The 22,226-nt window shown below is 56.5% G+C and overlaps 2 protein-coding genes across 3 annotated transcripts in view; one reads left to right on the forward strand and one right to left on the reverse strand.

Annotated features, from left to right (window-relative positions):
• Positions 1-1,003, forward strand: part of HK1 (hexokinase 1) — a 91,118-nt gene extending 90,115 nt beyond the window's left edge. For both annotated transcript variants that reach the window (XM_086679881.1, XM_086679880.1), the window contains one exon: positions 89-1,003. In XM_086679881.1, coding sequence (XP_086536007.1) covers positions 89-233 — 145 coding nt within the window. In that variant the 3' untranslated portion in view covers positions 234-1,003. The remainder of the gene's footprint in view (positions 1-88) is intronic.
• Positions 843-16,861, reverse strand: TACR2 (tachykinin receptor 2). The gene is made up of 5 exons (XM_025918179.2): positions 15,945-16,861; positions 11,007-11,201; positions 7,582-7,735; positions 6,023-6,219; positions 843-3,048 (listed from the first exon to the last, which is right to left on the reverse strand). The coding sequence occupies exons 1-5, from the start codon at positions 16,334-16,336 to the stop codon at positions 2,832-2,834; spliced, it is 1,155 nt and encodes a 384-aa protein (XP_025773964.1). The 5' UTR covers positions 16,337-16,861; the 3' UTR covers positions 843-2,831.
• Between the last annotated feature and the right edge of the window lie 5,365 nt (positions 16,862-22,226).

The following is a 22,226-nucleotide window of genomic DNA, read 5'->3' on the forward strand; positions in this document are numbered from 1 at the left end:
CTAGGGTCCCGTAGCGTCTCCGCGCGGGTCCGGCGTCCCTTCTCCTCTTCTCCACCTACCCTTCTCCTCTGTGTGTTGTCTCTTCCAGCTTCTCGAGAATCATGCACCAAACCGTGCAGGAACTGTCACCGAACTGCAACGTGTCCTTCCTCCTGTCCGAAGACGGCAGTGGCAAGGGGGCTGCCCTCATCACGGCCGTGGGCGTCCGGCTCCGGGAAGAATCGAGCAGCTAAGAGTACCGGCCCCCGGCCTGCTGTCCTTCCAACGCTCCTCTCTTCAGGCGGCGACCCCCTGTCCCTCCCAGCGAGCTGTGCCGGGAGACCCCGGCGCCAGGGCCGGCCTCGCCGCAGCGGGGAGGGAGACCCAAGCCAACTAATGGCGCATAGCGTAGGGTACAAAATAGAGCGCGTGCTGTCGATAATCTCTCCCCACTCCGGCCCCTCCTCGTCTGCCCCCGCCACTCTGCATGATCCGATTTCTACCCGGTCGTACGCTCCCCGTGTGTGAAGTTTAGTGGCGTCCGTTTCCAGTTTCTGCATTCGTCCTACAGAGTTATTTATTGGCCCAAGGTGAAAAGTCGCACCATCTGGCAGGCCTCCTGGGCCTCCGCAGCCCGTCCTTGGGGACACATCCCCTGTGTGAAACGTATTATCACCAGCAGACACTGCCGGGACTCCCTCCCCGGGGGAACCTTAGCTGCTTCCTCCCGTCCCAGCGCCCACTGCTGTCTGGCGTCCCGAGGTTGCCCTCAAGACGTGTCAGTGCCACTGAATCGTGTGTCCGTGGAACTGGTCAGAGCCATGCCGTGACAGTCTTGCATTCTGTCTGTCTTGTTGCGGGGCGGGGGGGGGGGGGGGGGGGGGACGTGGGCAGTTCTGCGGGAAAATGTCTCGTCTCCATTTGGGCAAAAGGAACCGAACCGACAAACAGTGCCCCCATTGGAATTTCCCATTGCTTTTGTGAGCCATGTTGTATGACCTAGTAAACTTTGTACCGATTCAAAGACCCGAGTGATGCTTGATGGCTGGAGAGCGGGGAGGACACGGGGTGGGGGAGGTGGTGAACACCGAGCCCTGGGGATTCTGGGTCGGGGGAACAGTGACGTGAAGATCATGTTCTTCAGCCCCCAGCCTTCTTCTGGGACAACCACCTCTACTCTCTGCAAGGGTGACAGAACTAGCCTCTCCCCTTGTTTTCCAGCACCTGCCTGGCCACCTCCTGCCCCAGCCCAGGGTCCCACCCCCGCCCGCACCTTGAAGAAGGTAGAGCGATGGAAAGCCTCTGTCCCCCAGGGCCTTCCAGAGGCTGTTTGGCTTTAAGGAGAGGACAGTGCAACTCTGGTCTCCCTACTGCCATCCCCAGGGAGACCCCGCCCTTGGTCACCCTCTGCCAAGAGAACAGACGACGTAGGCCCCCTGTTCCAGCGCAGATGAAGTCTCGCGGCAGGCCCGGGCTAGCAGGTCGCCCGCGTTGTCCTCCTCTCCCACTTTTAACGAATCCCTTCTCCAGGAAGCTGATCCTCCTCTGACCCTTCCATCCCTACCCGACCTCAACCTTGAGGTTGCTGTTCTACCCCCACGGCTCATCAGCGGATCCCACATCGGTCCGCACCTGGTGATCGAGGTGCCACGTGATTCTCCCAAGCCACGACTCCAGCCCTACGTGGCTTCCTCCAGGACCAACTGCATGTTCCCTTGGCATGTCAAGAGCGGAGTCCCTTTATTTGGTGCTGCCAGTCCCTATGGCACAGTGATCTTTGTGGGCGACACAGCATTAAACTCTCTTGCATTTACAGCGTTATGTGGTTCTTCCGGAGGGGCGGGGGGCGTGCAGGGTGAGTCGGCAAGCGGGGAGAAGGATGTCCTTGGGGTGGACTGGGCCGGGCCTGGAGCTCTCTGGGAGTCGAGACGGTCGGCGTTCTCTGCCCGTCACCTTCTTGTTGCTGGAGCGAGGGTGAAGGCTGGTGCCCACTTCCTGGAGGCATTCGTGTGAAATCACCGGCTTGGTGTTGATAAAAATCACGGTGACTGTTTATGAAGCACTTAACATGCGTTTGGCATGCTAGTTCACGGTGACTGGTCTGAGGCAACGCAGCTGAGGCTCCTTTTGACTCAACCACCACCTCCACTGAGCTGGATCTGCGTTCAGATGCTGAAGCGGAGAAGCCCCCGGTCGGATCCACTCACAGCCTTTGCGAAATAAGAAGCTTCCTCCCTGTGTCCGTAGCCTGATCATAAATCAGTGGGTGCTGCCCACGGGTGTTCAGTTTGGTTTAACCAATATTTATAAAAACGTGAGCCAAACTGTACATACAAGTCTGGAAGCCCCACAAGTTTGGATTTCTGGCGTGTCTCGAGAGATTTAGAAGGTCTGGCAACCGTGGGCCCCCATTACCACACGGCGACATTTGTCCGGAGCTGATCGGCAGCTGTCCCCTTGGCCCTCCAGCTGCCACGGTACCCGGAACTCCCTGTTACCCCAACGCTGGAAGTCGGTTGCCTTTTATCACAGTTGCCGTGTTTCTTTTATACCGGATCCAGTTCACTCATTAAGTTGTGTGTTCCAGGAAGACTTCGGGGCGTGTGGCACCTGGATCAGACCAGCGTTAGCTCACACGGTCTTCTTTGACTCTTCCTGGCTGCCGTGAAGCACGGTCAGGGGCGACTGGGCCCTCTCAAGAGTTAGCACCCACTGCAGAGTTCCTGGCCCCATCTTGTCTTTCCACGGATGTGCTGAAGGCTGGGGCGTGGGTCAGACTTTCAGATCTGGACCTCTCAACTGGCTGCTTCTCAAAGGGTGCGAAGCCTGACCCAGCAGCCAGGCACAAGGCTTCAGGGTTCAGTAGGCAGCCCGTCTTGGGGGCCCCCGGCCGGCCCGTTGGTAGCCTCGGAGGGGGCTGTGTCCCCAGCCATGAAAAAAGTCTCTTTAGTGTGACACCTGTTGACCTTCACAGAGAGGGATGGAGTGTGAGTCAGCTCAATCTTATCCTCCTCCGTCGCCGTGACCCATGGGCAGCAACGGAAAGCAAGCCGGAATCCAGAGCGAAACCTGAGAGACAGAGGGTCACGTGGAGCAGAGGGGTGAGGGGACAGTTACAGGAACTGCCCTGCGGCTGTCCCCCGCGGGAATTTTGTGCTCTCCTAATTGCCCATCATGGTTCACTGTCTCTTGGGAGACACACTCCTCAGCGGATTTGATTTTTGGAAACATCCAGAAGTAATCTGGAGCTAAGTCTAGTGACCGAAGTGGGTGACGAAGCCAAATCAGACCATTTGTTATTACAGACAAAAAAAAAAAAAAACCAGATACGATTTAAAGAAACAACAGAGTTTTTTTGTTTGATTTGTTAATTGGCCCCTAAAGGAGTTTTCTAGAGGAGCCTTAAGAAATCTGGGCTTTGGCAGTGTTGAGTGAAGTAAAGACGCTCTCCCAAGGGGGCTGCTTTGAAAGAAAATCCCAGTTTGGGTATATTTGCTTAAAAAAGAATTCTCCCCATGACCACACTAAAATCTAAATTAGAAGGGGAAGCAGACAGGGGCGCCTGGGTGGCGCAGTCGGTTAAGCGTCCGACTTCAGCCAGGTCACGATCTCGCGGTCCGTGAGTTCGAGCCCCGCGTCGGGCTCTGGGCTGACAGCTCGGAGCCCGGAGCCTGCTTCCGATTCTGTGTCTCCCTCTCTCTCTGCCCCTCCCCGGCTCGTGCTCTGTCTCTATATCACTCAAAAATAATAAAAACATAAAAAAAAAGAAAAAGAAGGGGGAGCAGACAATGGAGGAAATGGGCTGGCAGGACGGCCCAGGAGACACAGGGTTCCATGTTCCAGAAGAGCAGGCCTGACTTTGGTTCCTCACCTTGTAGCTCTATAAGATTCCATGGGGCGGCGGGCCCAATAAATGTCTCTATTGTGGGAGCTTCTCGGCCTCTGCCCCTTCCGCCCACACCCAGCATGTCCCACCCGGGGCTCCCCCTCCTCCCCTCCCACCCCTGCCCCCGTGGCCATCCTTCCGGCTGCTCGTGCCCAGAACCCGGAGCCGTCCGTCCTTGCCTTCTCTTACATGCCGCCTCCCCTCCATCGTTCTGTTGGCTCTACCTTAGTAACATCCAGACTCTGACTACTTGTCACCCCAGTCTGAAACCCCCATCTCTCACCTGGATCCCTGCAACAGCCTCCCCATCCCCTGCTGCTCTGCCCGCCCCGCAGCCGTCCCGTTCCAACGCGCTGCCAGGCCGATTCTTTTAAAAGGCAAGCCAGAGTACGCGTCTCTCCAACTCAGCTCCGCTGGGCTCCTCTCGGCAGAGTGGCGGCCCAAGTCCTTATCTCGACCGCAGGACCTTGCCTTGGCTGTTCCCTCCGTTCGGAGTCCTTCCCCAGACAGCAGCTCCTGCCGTCCCTTCCCCAGCTCTGGTTTTCCTCTTTCCCCTAGAACTTCCCACCTGATACACTGTGTGACTCATGGACTCATTACTCTTGCTTATTGTCTGTCTCCCCACTAGCATGTCAGCGTCTCGAGGGAAGGAATCATCTGCTTTCGCTCACCGGTGTGTCCCAGGTGCCTGGAACAGTGCGGGCACATGTGGCCACTCGTGAGCGTATTGTGAATGAACGAAGGCTGCTGCCAGGAGCGCTGGTCCCGCTCTGGAGCTAGTGTCGCCAACTACTGAAGATTCTGAGGTTACTTCAGAAATGCGTAGAGCCTGGGGAGTTGTTCAGACTCTCAGGGACTGTCACTGGGTAGCAGGGGAGTGACCAGTGCACAGACACGCGGTGCTGGGGGCACCTCCCTGATGTGACAGTCCCTGTCTCCAAGCTCTTCTATAAGCTGCCTCAAGGGAAATGTGTGGTGTGGTGTTAAGGTTACAGGCCTTGGAGATACATGCAATCCTGGCTCTGTTGCTTTGTGTATACAGTTCAGGAGTCTTCCTTTCTGAGGCTCCATTTCCTCATCTGTAAAATGCGGATAACACCTCCCTTCCTCCTATTATCTACTTTTTACCTCTCCGTGGACAGTGGAGGGTTTTGTCACCCATTAAACACTAAAAACCCAGAATTTTCTCACTTCCTTCCGGCCCGCCCCAGGCACGTGGGATATCTGAGCAACAAAGACCCTGATGGCATCACGAGTGACCTGGACACATGGGCAGCGGGTGGTAAAAGGCATGAACACAGAGGCCCAACCTTGCCCGACGTCACTGTCTGGTTGAGACCAGGCCTCCCTGTCCACCTCTCATCTCCTCTTACCTGACCCTCCCTCAGGGTTTCCTGAGCCTGACGAGCCCACTCTGCAGCAGGGCTCCTGGGTGCTGGGTTCCTACCTGGGCCACCGCCTTCCACCTCCCCTAGGGCCCCAGAGCAAACACCAGCCCCTCCGTGGGCCTCCAATTCCCCAGACGTACAGGGCTGGGAGCACCAGGTGTGTCTGAGGGAGGAGTAAGAACTTGGTGCCTTCCTCCCCGGCTGACTGCCAAGGTCACTCCTCCTGCCCCTTGAAGGCAGGCAATGCACTGTAACCTTCCCAGGGAGCAGCCTGCTCTCTCTCCAGTCCTGGCCCTGGGGCCCCGACTGAGCTCTTCCTACTGTGGGGTTGGTGCTGCTCACCTGGCCCAAGGAAAGTTCTTGGTTCTTCCTCATTGCAGAAAGCTCTTAAAAATGTCAGGGCAGAATAAGTCCCCACCTCCTTTACCCGGCTCCTTCCTCCCTCTCTGCCTTTTGGCCTCTCTCTGACCCTACTCCCTCCCTCTCTGTCCCTTCTCTCTTCTCCTCGTCCCAAATGTAGGCTCAGAAGAGAGAGCAGGAGCAGACCAACGGTAAGAACTAGGGCCTGGGCAATGGGGCGAGGCTTTGGCGAGGAGGTGGGGCTCAAGCCAGGCCCAGACCCGAGCGAGGACTGAGCGGTGGGCTCACTGCGGGGATGGCAACCTCCTGTGGGGGCGAGGGGTGCAGGCTCAAGCCGTGCAGGGATGCCCAGAGGCGACCAGGCCAGGCCGTGGGTCCCTGAGGGCCGAGGAGAGGGCCAAGGGCTCACCTGTGGTTGAGGCAGCAGTAGATGATGGGATTGTACATGGTGGAGCTCATGGCCAGCCAGAAGAGCGCCAGGTAGACCTGCTGGATGAACTTGTGGTAGTAGATGTCCTCCTGGAAGCTGCCCAGGATGAAGTAGAAGTGGTAGGGCAGCCAGCAGACGGCAAAGGTCACCACCACCAGCACCATGGTCTTCACAAACTGGGCCGGGAGAGGCTCAGGTCACTCCTCAGCCTGGAAGCCCCCTGCCCCCCCAACCCCCCAAGGGTGGCGGCAGGGCACCCCTCAGGCCAGTTTGGGAAGCCCTCGAGTCCCCTGGAGCACACGCCGCCTTGACTCCCGGGCCCTGCACCTCGGGGCTCTTGTTCAGGCCCGCCCCTCTGCCCACACTGCTGTCCTCAAGTCCTTGAGGGCCAGCTCAGTGGCCACCTCCTCTAGCAGGTGTCCCGACCCCTGACTCAGAGCAGCTCCCCTCCCTGGACAGTGGGTGAGCTCTAGCTCCTAACCCCATCCTTGGGGGCTCCCCTCTGCCAGCTAGGGGTTCCCAGGTGCCCCTCTCCCTGGGATCTGTGTCTGCCACAGCCCTTCTATCCGTAGGTAGTGAGACTCTAGTCGGGGACCCCAGCCTCTGCCCGGGGGCCTGCTCCCTGACCTTTCTCCCTTCCCGGCCTGGTCTCTGCAGGCCCTCCTGAGTGTGGGCCAGTACCCTGGGGGAGTGGAGGGCAAGTGAAGGCCAGCTCTTCATGAGGAGGGACATTCAGATGGTGTCCCATATCCCATCACCTCCCTGAATTGCCCTGTGAAAAATGCCTAGTAGCAGACATGAAACCTCAAACACATGAGATTTTGACCTGATACATGATGGGATTAACCACTACCTCCCCCTGGATGCCTAACAGGAAGGGGCCACGGCAAAGATCAGCTTTGGGAAAGACGGGAGGATCACAGACTGAATCACAGACTCCTTGGGGGGCCCTGAATGGCAGGAGGAGGGGGCACGCCGGCACTTCGGTCGGAAATGGAATGCAGACTGGATACAGCTGGACTCCAACTCCGTCTCCAAGAGCTCCGAGGTCTCCAGTTCCAACATTTGAGAATTCTCCTGTGATTCTCTACGGGAGCCTCCTGTGCTTTTGCGGGGCTTCTTATATTCAACATTACGATTTCTCGAAACGTCTGAGATTTCTGAGAATCTATTATTCTAAGATTCTTGGGAGTATCTGAAATTCCCTGGGGTTTTAGGATTCTCCGATTCTCGTGACACAGTCTGGGAAGTTCCTTTAACTTCGTATTTGGCCAAAGGCCAAAGGCAAGCTGTCCTCCCGGGAAGAACTAACTCAGGCTCTGTTCAGGGACTGGGGACCGGGCAAGTTAGGGTGGATCCTGTTCTCACCCGCACCCCTCCCCACGGGCGGGCTGCGAGCCCGGAAGGGTGAGGCCCCGAGGCGGGGCCCAGACAGGAGCTTTGAGACCTTCTGGGGGCCGGACATGGGGGGGCGGGGGAGCGGAACAGAGTGAGGGCAGAGGCACCGCCCCCCGCCGAGCACCGCCCCCGGCGCCCACCTTCTTCTTGGCCTGCAGGTGGCGCAGGCTGGCGCCGTGCGTCTGGTGCCTGGGGACCTCGCGTCTCCAGAGCGTGAGGCCGATGACACTGTAGGCGAAGAGCATCACCACGAGAGGCAGCACGTAGATGAGGGCGATCACCATGAGGTGGTACCTGGAGGGAGAGCCAAAGGCCTGGGCACGGGACGGCCCGGGGGCGACTTCGGCATCCGTCAGCGCTCAGTCCCCCCGAACCCGCGAGCGTCCCTAAACCAACTCCGGGCTAGCCACCCTGGACCCCCTCCCAAGCCTTGATTTAACTTAAAAAAATTTTTTAAAGGCAACACGGGCTAGCATTTATGCCCAAAGAGGGCTTCCCTTGCTGCAAAAGAGACACCAGCGTTTTCTCGCCTTCATCCCTCCAGGTGACAGATGAATACTACGAAAAAAGGAAATAGGAATGAAAAAGTTAACCAAATAATACATTTGTTTAACATTTAAAATGCCATTAAGCACAAAGGAGGAAGTAAAATCACTCATTGCATCCTCACCACGGTAATAATTTGGGACAATTTTCTTCCAGAATCCTGTGTATATATGACATGTGTATGTGCACCTGAATTAGATAGATTATATATATAGTCTGTATCTGCATCTGTCTGTCTGGAGACGTAGATTTTCTGGAGTTGACATGCTTCCACCCTGCACCGGAATCCTTATCAGGGAACAGGGCAGCGACAACAGAGTCACTACACGACATTGGTCATCTCTCCCTGCCCATCAGAATTGGGTTGGGAACATGGCTCATGCCAGCAGACCTTCTCTCGCACCACCTTCGAGCAAGTGGCCCCGAATGCCACTGACGTTTCCTCATCTAGCCCCCGTGGAGAGCAAGCCGGGCTGTGTTGAGCCGTGTCTCTTCTTCCTTCTGGAAAGACGGTGTAAAGGAGACGTGTGCTGGCCACGCCAGTGTCTGAGTGACGCTGCAGGTCGTCTCCAACAGGGCCTGGGTGGGGGCACCTCGTGAAAGGGCCTGAGACCCATGGCCTTGCCACGTGACCTTTTTCTTCGAGGGCTGAAGTGTTCCCAAGGCCCCCACCCCCCGTGACCTGTGCGCCGGCCGGTTTCGAGAGGTGCTGCCACCGAGAGGGAGGGGAGCGGGTGGCTCCAGCAAATGTCTTCCCTAAAGCCTTTTAGAATTCTGCTTGCTTGCTCTTGGGGACTGCTAGACCCCGGACTCCTCAGCTAGTCCTGCTGTGGAGCAAGTAAGGGCAGGGAGGAGCAGTGAGGTCACAGAGTGTTTGAGCTAGACAGACCTTGGGGATCAGCAGGGCCACCTGCCTCGGTGTCTGGAGGGAAATGGAGCCCCAGAGAGGCGCAGAAAGTCTGTGACACATGAAACAGCTCTACAGATTTAATCACTACCAAAAAACGATTTCCCTATCACTGAAGGTCAGCTCTGTGAAGCCAGAACTGAGTTCTTGGTCAGCCTCTAACTTTAAGGGTGACCTCAGGCAATTCTGCTCTCTCCCTTAGTCTCAGTTTCCCCATTTGTAATGCCTAAGGTCCTTCCCAAGTATGAGGGATATCACTCTGTTGCCTTTCCTTGGGACAGGGTTCAGGATAGGAATTCACCCTGGGCTAGGTTCCTACACAGAGGGGAGCACCAAGGGGATGTGGGGGTCATCTGGGGCCTGCCCCAGATCAGGAATGTGTCCTTTCATTGCCTCGATTTGTGTGTTTTGATTTTAGGGATCTATGCGCATTTTCCTGGAGGGGGCATCTGTAATTTCACCAGATTCCGATAGACCCAGGATGGGCGCCTGTGAGGGTGGAGCCCTCAAGTGTCCCCACCCAAGAACAAAGACTACATTCTCACACAGAAGACCAGGCTTTGCCCAAATCCTCACGGAATTCTAAGTAACACCGAAGTAGCCTTCCTGTTTTTTCTTGGCGCCTGAATCAGGGTCGGAACTCACCATCCCCAGAGAGCTGGTGCTGGGTGCCCTGAGTTATTATTCCTGGTCGCCTCTCCGGGCCCCCTCTTAGGCAGAAAGGCGTGTGTTAAGGCGGAGAAACACTGCCCCCCAGTGGTCAGTCACAAAATATTCTGCTCTCCACCCTTCCCCGAGCCTTCGGTACGGGGACCTTGCCCTTGGGGGCAGGGCAGGGGTCGGGGAGCGGAATAGAGTAAGGGCAGAGGCCGCCCTCAAAACTCGTCAGTCCCCGGGAACAGGCTTCTCAGGCTTCTTGCCTAGCACTGACGGCCACAGCGAGGCCCGCTTCTGGCTGGTGCTTGGGGCAGATGGAAACCGTGCAGGGGCGGGCGATGGGGGAGGGGTGTTAAAGGAGGCGGAGGGTGGGGGCTGTGTTGCCATGGTGACCTGGCAGCCCTCCGCCAAAGCCTCCGCATCCTCCTGCTTGGGGCAGCTGGGCCTCTGTTGGACTAAATCTGCCACCTCCACGTTTGTTTTCATGTGTCCCCTGTTTCAACTACTATATAGCGGGTGCCAGTTCCGTGCCACGTGCGGCGCTAACGGCGTCATATACATTTTCTCGCGCATGCTCACAGCAACTTTCCAACGAGTTACCGCCTACGAGAGGAGCCAAAGGGTCAGAAAGGTCAAGTGACTATGAGCGACAGGGCAGGACTCTGCCCCAACTACTGACTTGCAAAACCTCAGCAAATTCTCTATCCTCTGCTAAGCCGCCAGGCCACGCATGGGGGTGGGGGGGGGTCCACGCGTTGAGAACTGGGCACACTGAGGCCCAGCAAGGGAAAAGACTTACCCAGGGTCACACAATGGCTGGCCCGTGCCTGCGTTCTTCTTCCTAGTCCCCCCCACCCGTGGTGCCCACTCAGCGTGAGGCAGGCACCAGACATCCCCCGGAAAACATCCCCGGCTCGGTCACCTGCCCTTTCTTTCTGCCTCAGTACCCTGAGCATTCGCGGTGGCCTCCCCCAAACACACACCTGTGCGCGCACACACTTCCGCACACACGCGCGGACGTCAGTGGGAGCCGCGTGCCCACACACCCGGTGTCCCACGCACATGTGCTCACGGGCATGTCCTCATTTGAGGATACATGTGTCCTTGTCTAAGTAGCCGTGTGGGGAGGCAGTGGTGAGCTCTCAGGCAGGACCGCCTGGGTTTAAACCCTCGCTTCACCACCTGCTGGCTGTGGGACCTTGGGCCTATTACTTAGTTTTTAGGGCTTCAGCGTCCTCATTTGAAACCTGGGAATAATACTACATGCGTCCCAGGTAGTGTTAGGGGAGTGAAGTGGCTTCACGTATGTCAAGCCCAACACGTGGTACGTGCTAAATGAAACTGTTAGCACGGACAGGTACTCACGTAATCCCAAGCGCTCACAGACACCTGCACCCGCATGTGCACACACACACACACACACACACGCTATGGTCCCCACGGCCCAGGCCTTACAAAAGGAGCATCTTGCCGCCATTGTCTTCGGGCCAGACCACCGCACACTTGGTGGCGCCCTGGTCCGTGGTGATGGTGGAGTAGAAGCACTGGGGGAAGGCGAGGGCCAGGGCCAGCAGCCAGATGCCTGCAATAACCGCTCTGGTGCCGCGGGCTGAGAGCCGCGGCTGGAAGGGGTGGACGATGGCCACGTACCTGTGAGCAGAGTGCTGTGTGAGTGGCGGGCACCCCTCCCCGCCTCCAGAGCCCCATTTCCCACGCCGTGCTGGGCCCCTGCAGAGAGCCACCTGGGCTGGTGACTCTCCCACAGCCACACAGCACGCCAGTGCCCTAAAACCCCAGGCCAGGCCTCACCTCATCGCCTCCCTGGGGGCGGACTTACTCTCAAACGGCCACCAGAGAGCGGTGTGGCCACACTGGAAGTCCACTCAAAACATTTGCCAAAAGCCGCCGGGCCCCTTGGCCCTATGCTGTCCCTCTTCTGGTCAGAAACCTTAGCGGAACCCGACAGTCTCCCAGACACAGCCCAAACCAGCCCTGCCTGTCGGCTTTCTGCAGGGGTGGAAATGCCCTATGTATAAACTGTCCCGTTCAGTAGCCATAACCACACATGGCCGTGAACACTGGAAGTGTGGCTAATATGACTGAGGAACAGAGTTTTAAGTTTTAACTAATTCAAATGTAAATAGGCACATGGTTAGGTTACCAGACACAGCAGGCCCAAACCTTTAAACTCGGCATTCAAGGCCCTCTGCACATGGCCAACGCACTTACTTTCTCACCTCCTGTGCCACTGCTTCCCGCACCTTCCCTGGCTCATTCTGGTCAAGGAACAGCCCTGCCTGTGTGACCCTCTGTAGGGGGCATTTCTTCCCCCTCAGCCTGAAATTTCTCCTTCCACTCTGGATTCACTAAAGTCCAAGTGAAAGGTCACCTCTTCCAAGAAGTCGGCCAGAAACAGGCTTGTCTTCTCAGCTCCTGCCTCTCTCTCTGGGGAACCTCTGAGGATTTGAGCTGCTGTTTGGCCTGAGTATCTCAGGCAGGGGTTGTTCTCTCCATTTTCTGCACCAGGAGACTGAGGCTTGCAGAAGGGGAAGAACCAGCTGGAAGAGGCAGCACTGGCCCTGAACCAAGTCGTGCAGTTCCCCTCTGCTCCCGGGACCTCTGAAGCCGCTGTGGGAATGTCCTGGAGCCTGGTGGGGCTGAGGCCTCATGGGTCACGGCCCTGACCAAGGAAGGGAGAGCTGGGGTAGCCGCCGGCTTCCAAGGCCAAAGGATCCAAAGAGCACCATGCACCAAAGACACGGGACCCCACACTGCTTCTCTTATGCTGTGCCCTGTGACCGGGGGCTTTGGTTGCCACCTCACAAGAGGGAGGGCGTGGGGTGAGATGGGGGGGGGCCCTCCTCGGAATACAGTTTTTACGTGAATAAATTACACAGGATTACAAAGACAATCAGTTATACTGGAATACAGTTAGCAAAATATAAAATAGATTTGGGGCACAGCAATATGCACGCTTCTTTATCAACCCACTAAACAAGATCTAGCAGCAGGTCTGGAACCGATGATAGATTTGTTTTTAATATTTATTTTTGAGAGCACGAGTAGGGGAGGGGCAGAGAGTGGTGGGGACAGAGGTCCTGAAACCAGCTCTGAGCTGACAGCAGCAAGTCCTTACACAGGACTAGAACTCATGAACTATGAGATCATGACCTGAGCCAAAGTCAGACGCTCGACTGACTGAGCCACCCAGGTGCACCACCCCCACCCCTGCTGTCATGGTAACTATTTTTAAAATTTTTTTAAACATTTATTTATTATTGAGAGACAGAGAGAGACAGAGCATGAGTGGGGGAGGGACAGAGAGAGAGGGAGACACAGAATCCGAAGCAGGCTCCAGGCTCTGAGCTGTCAGCATGGAGCCCGACGCGGGGCTCGAACTCACAAACCGCGAGATCATGACCTGAGTTGAAGTAGGACGCTTAACTGACGGAGCCACCCAGGCGCCCCCGTGGTAATTTTTAAGTAGTGACGACTGCAGTCGATGCTTGGAGATTTCTGCACAACAGAGGTATCTGTGATTTCTATCGGTGACATGGCCCCAGGCACTGCTGGAATCCCAGCAAAATGTGGTTTGTTGCCTCCATTTGGAACAGTGATTTTTCACCCCCACAGAAGCTGATGACCCCTGGGACTTCTGTGACGGTCTGTGGTCACAAGTTACGCACATCTGGATTGGATGATTGTCGACCCCTCCTTCCTCTGTCTGAGACACTGACCTTCCCCCTTTACTGTGGCCGGGCCCTGGGCCAGCTCTACCCCAAGATGGCCTGGATCTGGGCTGAGTGCCTCAGCAGGACGAGAGGAGTGGCATTTCGTCAGGGGCCTCCTCCCCACAGATGAGGCAGGTGACCAGCGGGCCAACTGGGGGGCTGGGGTTCCCTTGCTGTTGTGGCAAGTGGGGTGGGAAAGAGGAGAGCTTTTTCTCTTTCCCTGTTAGTTGAGGGGCAGCTCTGGGGCTTTGATCTAAATGTGGACCCTGACTTCATCACCTTCCAGCCGTAGGGACTCAAACCACCCTCTTCTGTAAAGTGAGCTGACAGTCATTTGAGCCCCTGTGGTTGTCTTGGGAAGGGAATGAGATGCTTGAGAAGCGCTTGCAGGCAGCAGGGGTTTAGGACTTGAAAGGGCCATTATTCCTATGTATTTGTGTCCTTTAAATGCATCAGAGGTGACTTTGGTCCTGGATGACCCCTGGGCCTTCCTCTCTGGGGTTAATCTGAACCTGGAGACAAGGTCTGGACCATAGGATGACCTTGCCCTAAGCAGGGAAGTTGACATCCGCGTGTTCTAGGCACCCGGGGAGTGCTGACTCCGTGCCCCCTGAGCTTTTCTACCCTGTCTCGGTGAGGACGGTCTTTCCTGGGGCCCCTCACGCACACCAGGCACCACCCTGCCACGGGCCTTTGCTGCCGCTGTGCCCTCTCCCTGGATTGATCTTTCCCCAGCGCTCACAGGGCTCTCTCTCTCACCTCCTTCCATCCTGGCTCCAAACCCACCCCACAGTGGGGCCGACCCCACACCCTGTATAGCGCTCCAGCCTGCCCCCACCCCGACACACAGCCCGGCACCTGGGGTCCCCTCGCCTCTCCATGGTATTTTTCCACAGCCCTCATGACCTCAAAATACAACGTACAATTTATTCATGTGTGTATTATTTAAATTCTCACCAGGGCAGCCAGGTTTATCTGTTTTTTGCCCCAATGGCCAGAACAGTATCTGTACGTAGTCGGCCTTGAACATATGAATGAATGAAGAAACGAATGGACGGGGCTTCGTTGTTAACACCCCGGCCTGAGTTACCATCCTCTCTCACCTGGATTATTATTCACCAGCCTCTTGCCTGGTCTCCAGACTCCCCCCCTCCCCCCACCTTGAAATGCAAGTTCCATGAGGCCTGATTTCAAGGACTATTTTTCCTTCTGGTGTATATTCCCCAATGCCTGAAACAGAGGGAGCACTTGAGTATTTGTTGAGTGAAGGAGAAGAACATGTTAGTGGACTTGCAGAGACATCCAGGGGTACTGAGGTGCTTTTGGCGGGGGCAGGGGGTGTGGTCAGATGAGGAGGGACACGCCCCTTCCTGAGAGCTTAGCCGGCTGGGTTCTGGGCCGCTGGCCCTGACCCTGACTTGCTGGCGATCCTGCTTGTCTCTGGCCTCTGTTGGCCTGGGTACAAAAATCAGAAGCGTGGCCTAGACGAATGGTTTTCGAACTCTTCTTTTCATTTTTAATTAGTAGAAATACATTCCTCAAATGACATCTTTAGGGAAACTCCATAGAAAAACAGCCCAGAGCAGACAAGAGCCAGCTGCTGTGTGTCACTGGGCAGACGCCTGGAGATGGAGACTGGGGGGGGGGGGGGGGGGGGTGGGGCAGTGGTGGGGGACAGCGGGGCTCATGCCCCTTCAAACCATCCTGACAAGGGATCTGTGTCTCTGAGGGTCCCAGGCCTGCCCCTCCTGGACATACACCTGCTGTCTTTCTGTGTCCCTTTTTGTTTGCTGTCTGTCCCAACCATTCTTCCCCAGGGTCACACAGTCCCCTTCTGAGGCCAAACTGTGCCCTGCCTGCCCCAACCAGCTTCAGAAGGACTGCGTTTGGCTCCACTGATCACTCCTCCACCCTCCCGGCCTTCAGCAGAAGGCCACAGCCTGCGGCCCCCCGAGAACAGGATTGGGAAAGTAATTGGACCCATTGTAATTGTATGGTAACTGCATGCAATATTAAATCCTCCCCAGTATAATCTATCTAGGAATAGGAAAACAGGAAAAGCCATGTCCGTGTAGTAAAAGAAAGACGCCAAAAGAGATCAACTCCAGAGAAGAATACTCTAGAAGTTCCCTAAACACGGCCCTTCTCTCCCGACAGCCTTGAACAACCATCCAGTGCCAAGTTCTTCCTTGGGTCTAACCTTAACTTTGCCTGCTTTGGTTCCATGTTCTTTTGTCTCCCACATGCATGCTTTTATTTATTTTATTTATTCATTTTTACTAAAAAAAAAAATTTTTTTAAGGTTTATTCATCTTTTAGACCCAGAGAGAGACAGAGTGTGAGCAGGGGAGGGGCAGAGAGAGAGAGACACACACACAGAATCCAAAGCAGGTTCCAGGCTCCGAGCTGTCAGCACAGAGCCCTGACTCGGGGCTCGAACCCATGAACCGCGAGATCGTGACCTGAGCCGAAGTCGGATGCTTAACTGACTGAGCCACCCAGGCGCCCCAGATGCACACTTTAAGATCGTGATTGAGTTGGGAGGCAATTCCCTGAGTTCTACTGCTAACTTGCTGTGTGACTACGGACAAGTCACTGGCCCTGTCTGAGCCCCGACAAAGTGAGACAGCTTCCCCTGGCCTCCCCGCCAGCCCCCTCTTGCCTGTCAGTGGCGATGGCGGTCATGGAGTAGATGCTGACGAACATGGCCGCGATGGGGAAGAGGTTCTGGAAGTGGCAGAAGGCACGGCCGAAGTACCAGATGTTGTGGCTGGCGTAGACGAAATTGAAGGCGGCATTGAAGGCGGCCATGCAGAGGTCAGCCAGGGCCAGGTTGACAATGAAATAATTGGTGACTGTGCGCATCCTCTGGTGGGCCAGGATGATCCAGATGACCGTGGCATTGCCCGTCACGGCCACCAACACCAGGGCCAGGTAGGCGGTGGCCCACAGCGCCAGCTGCCAGCCGGGCATGGAGAAGGCCGTGATGCCCGTGGCGTTGCTCTCAAGGCCGGGCGAGATGTTGGCATCAGTCACAAAATCACAGGCCGCCATGGCGGCCTCTGGGTCTGGGATGAGGGCCCTGACTCCTCGCTCCTCCTGAGCCCTGACGCCCCGCCCAGATATGCTAGAGAAGAAGAGTCCTCTTGGGTGCGTGCGTATGTGGGGGACAGAGGCGTAGGTGCAAAGTCAGGCACGTCAGGGGGGACAGGGGGTCACTCCCAAGCCTCGAGCGGAGATGAGGTTAGGCTGAGCAGAGAGCCGGGTCCACAGCCATTCGCATTTCAGACTCCCATGTCCTGGCCAGACTTCTCACATGTCCCATGCAAATCTAGAATCTAAGACACAGTTTCAGAGCAGGAAACATCCTTGTAAATCATCTGGGTCGGATGAGGTGAGCACAGAGCGGCGGCCTTGGCATTCCGCAGGTCAGCTGCCCAGCAGGCTTTGCTCCAGGCTGTGGGGTGCGGGCTGGGCTGGGGTCCGGGACATGCTCACCATGCTGCCATCTGCCAGCCCCGGAGCCTCTGTCCTCCCTGCCGCTCCCCCAGGCAGGGCGGGCGAGGGCCTTGGCAGAGGTGCGGCTTGCTCACGAGGTGTGACTTTGGCTCCCGCCCCTCGTCCCACCCCCTGCTGGGATGGCCCAGCTTTGTCTCTTGAGAAAAGATTCAGGACCGGCTGCGGTGGGGGGGGGGGGGGGACAGGGAGGGAACCAGGGGCGGCAGGGCTGGGGGCTGGCACGCAGGCGCGGTCCTGGGGCGGGGGGCTTGTTCACACTTAGCCCAGGCCAGGAGCTACACGCCTGGCATGCTGGGCGGGGTTGGGGTCCGCCTGGGTTACTCCAGGCAAGTCTCTTAAGGTCACTGGACTTTGGCTTCCTCATCTGAAAAATATGGGAGAAATAAGGTGACGGCCGGTGGCGTGTTTGTGAGTTTTAAATGAGATGATGCACAGACGGTTCCCAGGGCACAGGGGCTGGCACGTCAAAAGCGCGTCAGGGGGGCGCCTGGGTGGCGCAGTCGGTTAAGCGTCCGACTTCAGCCAGGTCACGATCTCGCGGTCCGTGAGTTCGAGCCCCGCGTCAGGCTCTGGGCTGATGGCTCGGAGCCTGGAGCCGGTTTCCGATTCTGTGTCTCCCTCTCTCTCTGCCCCTCCCCCATTCATGCTCTGTCTCTCTCTGTCTCAAAAATAAATAAACGTTGAAAAAAAAAAAATTAAAAAAAAAAAAAAAAAGCGCGTCAGGGAGTTGTAGCCCCGCAGGAGGCCCCAGAGGCAGGACTCGGAGCACTTCTGACAGGTTCTCAGGTGATGCTGCTGCTGCTGGTCCAGAGACCCCACTCCCTAAGGACGAGGATGGGGCTCACCGTCCCTTCTGTGAACCCCAGAGAGGCCCCCATGGTGAGCGCTGGGGGGCTGCTCTGGGTCTGTCCAAGGAACCCGCTCTTGGTCATCCACCATGCGTATGCGTGTCGCGCACTGTGTGAAGCCGGGATGCCGTTTCCGAGCAACCGTGTGTGGGGCTGATGTGTGTAAGTGCACCCACACTGGTGCATCTGTGGGCACCTGTAGGTGTGTGGCCCCTGAAGGTGGGTTAGGCTCAGCAGGGCAGGGCGCGTCCCACATTAAAGCAGAGGAGGGCTCTCGATCGCCAGCCGTGGTGGCCCTGCTGTGTGTGTGTGCGTGTGTGTGCATGTGTGTGCGTGTGTGTATGGTCTCCAGACTATCCAGCCTTGCACTTGGGGACACTCCCAGCCTCCGCTCCAGACCCAAGTGGCTCCAGCCATAGCCAGGCCATGGGGCAGAGGTCTGTTCCCTCTCTGGAGCGGGCCACCACCTCTGGACGTCTGTCCCTTGCTGACGGGCCTCTGCCTTTGATCCCTCTTAGCAGCAGTAGCAGCAGAATTCACTCAACTTTGGGGCTTAAATTTTTTTTGAATTTTAGGGAGAGAGAGAGAGAGAGACAGAGAGAGAGACAGACAGACAGACAGAGAGAAAACACTCATGAGCCGGGGAGAGGGACAGAGGGAGGGAGCTTTGCAATGTGTGCTTGCTGCTCAGAGCGGCCTGACCAGCCCATCGCCAGACAAAGGTCTGGAAGGCTAGGCTTTGTTAAAAGAGGAAGAGAGACCCAAGGTTCTTTGGCTCCTGTGGACACAGGGAGACTCCAGTTTGCTCACGGACGTTTGTGTGCGGGAAGTTCTCTCCACCCAGAAGTGGAGGGGGAAAGGCTGCCCATTGGTTCTGGACGATGGGCTGAGCTGATGGCACAGGTCGGGGACCCTGGTGAGCGACTCCACTTCTGACTTTAGAGGGCAGGGTGTTTATCAAGAAGCTCTTTGGGATCGATGCCTGGGGGACGGAGGGGAGGGGAGCAGGAGCGGGAGGAGGAGGAGTTGAGCTGAGATGTATTAGATGACAGCCTAGGACAGCCCCGAAGGGCAGGTCGCTCTGAACTGGAGTGGTCCTTTGGCATTGCCTTGTGTTGGGCAGAGGTGGCCATCCATCCATGGCTGCCTGTGGGCTGCCCCAAGAAGGGGCGTGACCTTGGACAAGGCAGCTCTCTGCAGCTGAGACAACGGCCGAAGTGGGTGACGGCTGATGAGAGCCTGCCAGGGGCTTGAAGGGGGTCTGGGAAGCACCGTGGCAGAACAGCAGCCTCTCCCGTGACATGGGGGTGGGGGGTGTGCTCACGGGTGCTCCTCAGGATTTGTTCTACCTGGCCCCAGGCTGGAGGCTTGAAGGCTAGAGGTGGGAAAGGAAATGCTTTCTAGACGATCTGGAGGAGAAGGAGGTGGGACAGCTTCGGGGGTGAGGGAAGTGGGTGGGAGAGAAAAGGGGGTTTCAGGAAGCGATGTGGGTTGGACACAGCTTCGACAGTGTTTGAGAGACGCCGTTAGACGTCTTCTGACCACAGGTCTGGAAACTGTGCTGGGCTTCGGCCATTTGGTCATGGCTTCAGCAGGTCACACGCAGCATCCCGGGATATTAGTGCCATGGGTCATCTAGGCAGTTCGCCTGGACAGGACAGGGTGAGGCAGCAATGACAACACGGTGAGCTTTTTATTCAACCAAGTGAATCTGGTGTGCAAGCCCAGCCTTCATTCCGAGACTAACCGTTCCTCTCTGGGGGCTAACGTGTCTTTTCTTTTATGAAATAACGTGACGGCAGGTGGCCGTTGTGAGGCTGGCTTCCCTTTTTCTCTAAAATTCCTTACTCGGTGGGATAAAATGTTGGTGACCTCTATGGTTCCATCAGTCAGGTTTTTGATATTCTTCTTGGTCCATGAAACTCAAAGAGGATCCCCGATCTAGTTCCTCATTGGGCGACGAGGCTGGGAGCCCCAAGAGGGGAAGACTTGCCCCAGGCCCCATTGCCCGTGAGGTGGGTCCCCATCCCTGATTGCCTCGGTCTGGCACAGCCTTTACTGACCCGCCTGCCTCCTTTCTCTCAAGGCCTATCGCAGCCACCTCCCTGGTCACCTCCCCGTCACATGGGTGGCGAGGTCCTCACGGCCTGGATTGTGCCTGATGCCAGTGTCTAGGAGAGTGGCCAGCACGTCACAGAGACCCTATGAATGTTAGTCGGATGAAAACGATGGGTAAGATTTAAAACATGACTCAGGAGTGAGGGATGAGGAATCATATCATCTATCTATCGATATCTAGCACATACAGACAGGTATGAAAGCCTGAAACCAACGGGACGAAGGCCAATGTGGGATTGGAGGCAGCTTTGAGTGGAGGGGGCCGTATAACGCCTGGCAGTCAGTACCGAGTGGATGCTCCACAAATGTCGGGGGGATTGATGAATGACTAATCCTGAAAAGAAGTTTAAAATAGCACCGTGTCAGGCGGGAAGGGAGTAATGTTCTTATTTTCACAGGATCTAAATTTTAAACGAAAACGACGTGTCCTCGTAGGTGAGGCAGGACTTTTGGAGGACATTGGGGTCTTCAAAGGCTTCAACGATGTATTCCTCACAGAGAGCCGCCCTTTGTCCATGAGCCGGAGGGTCCGCTAAAGCCACCTCGCTTTAGGAGATGAGCTCTGCCGCCCTGGCCGCTGCATCAGTGGCCCAGAATCTGGGAGGGGGAGAGCTGGCCTCCGCCACGAGTCAGGGCTGGAGCTGACACTTTTTTTAAACACCTTGAGTGTGCTGGGGTAGTGCCTCGTCCTGAAAGCCCGAAGTTTATGTAGCGGGGGGAAGAGAGGCCGCCAGTGTTTACATCTGCTGTGCTCCTGGTATTCGCGGAGCTCAGAGGCTCCTAACACAGGATGGGGTCATTCGTCAAGAGCAGGCTCTAGCAAAATCTGCCCATCTATGGCGGGTGGAGTAGGAGGTAGGTAGGCAAGGCTTGTCCTGGGAGGGGACACCACGACACCCACTTGCTGGTTGGGTAACAGGGTCCCCCCAGAGGCGGCCTGGGTATTACAGACAGAGGGGACTTGGTGTCCACACAGGGTGTCGGCAAATGTGGCAGCCAAGTGCTCTAGCGTGGATGTGGCGAGGAAAGGCTGACAAAGGAAGGGCGCCTCCACGGAAGGGTCCAAGCCCTGGGCCCGTGGGTCGCTCGACGGGGCAGGGGCTCCAACGATCAGCCCAGAGTTGGGAGAAAAGGTCCTGTCTCTACCTTCACGGAGCTCCTGGCCCAGTTGGGGAGCCAAGTGCCAGCATAGCCAGAGAACTCACCATACCCGTCCGGTAAATGGGTGACACCATGAGCTTCAAGCTTCCGAGGAGGGAGGGAGATGCCTTTGGGGGACAGGAAGTGACGCGGTGCCTCACCTGAGTGGCCCTTGGAAGTAATGGAGGAGGGGACACGGAACGAACCCCGATCCGGACAGAAAGGCCAGACCAGCCTGGCTGGACGTAAGGAACAGGAGATACAGCAAACGTAAATGTTAGTTCCCACACCCAGGGGTGCCAGAAATGTCCATTTCCTTATTCTCTCATTCTCTAAAACTTCTCTAAAAACCACCTTAATCTTTATTCTGAGTCCCCACCTTGTTGAGCTGGCAGGGATATCCAACCTTATTTCTTCTGGGTCCCCACTGTCCCGCCCCAGGCTGTCTATAGTACCAAAGGCATCTGGGGTGGGGCCCTTATTGTCATTAATGCATACACTGTTTCTGCAGGGTCCTTGAGGTCCGGGGGCTGTTACTTCTTTTTATTTTTATTTTTATTTTTATTTTTATTTTTATTTTTATTTTTGAGAGGGCGTGAGCAGGGTTTGGGGCAGAGAGAGGGAGACAGAGGATCCAAAGTGGCTCTGTGCTGACAGCAGCTAGCCCGACGCGGAGCTCAGACTCACGACCCCGGAGATCATGACCTGAGCCGAAGTCAGACGCTCAACCCACTGAGCCACCCAGGCGCCCCCTCCTCCCCACCCTCTTAAGGAAGTTCTGCTTCTGTAAACACAGCCTCTTCCAAACCTCACCACCCTTCTCGCTCGTTCACGGTACCTTTGGCAAGGCCCGGAGCACCAGCCACCAAAGAAACCTTTCTGCTTTCCCTAAGGGCAGGGACACCTGTAATCTTCAGGTCTTCTTTTTTTTTTTTTTTTTTTTTTTTTTTTTATATTTATTTTTGGGACAGAGAGAGACAGAGCATGAACGGGGGAGGGGCAGAGAGAGAGGGAGACACAGAATCGGAAACAGGCTCCAGGCTCCGAGCCATCAGCCCAGAGCCCGACGCGGGGCTCGAACTCACGGACCGCGAGATCGTGACCTGGCTGAAGTCGGACGCTTAACCGACTGCGCCACCCAGGCGCCCCAGGCCTGCCTCTTAAACTCCACCTGTGTGCACACCTTGGTGACGCCATCATGGCACCTGCTTTCAGGCGGCTGGTGGCGTGTAAGCCGGCCCTTCTCTCCCAAAGGGGCACAAACTGGAGTCCCACTCGGTGGCCTCTGTCTATAGCTCTGGGGACATGAGCTGCAGCTG

This window comes from Puma concolor, chromosome D2 (assembly GCF_028749965.1).
Source record: "Puma concolor isolate L17-30 chromosome D2, mPumCon1.1.hap2, whole genome shotgun sequence".
In the NCBI taxonomy this organism is placed as follows: domain Eukaryota; kingdom Metazoa; phylum Chordata; class Mammalia; order Carnivora; family Felidae; genus Puma; species Puma concolor.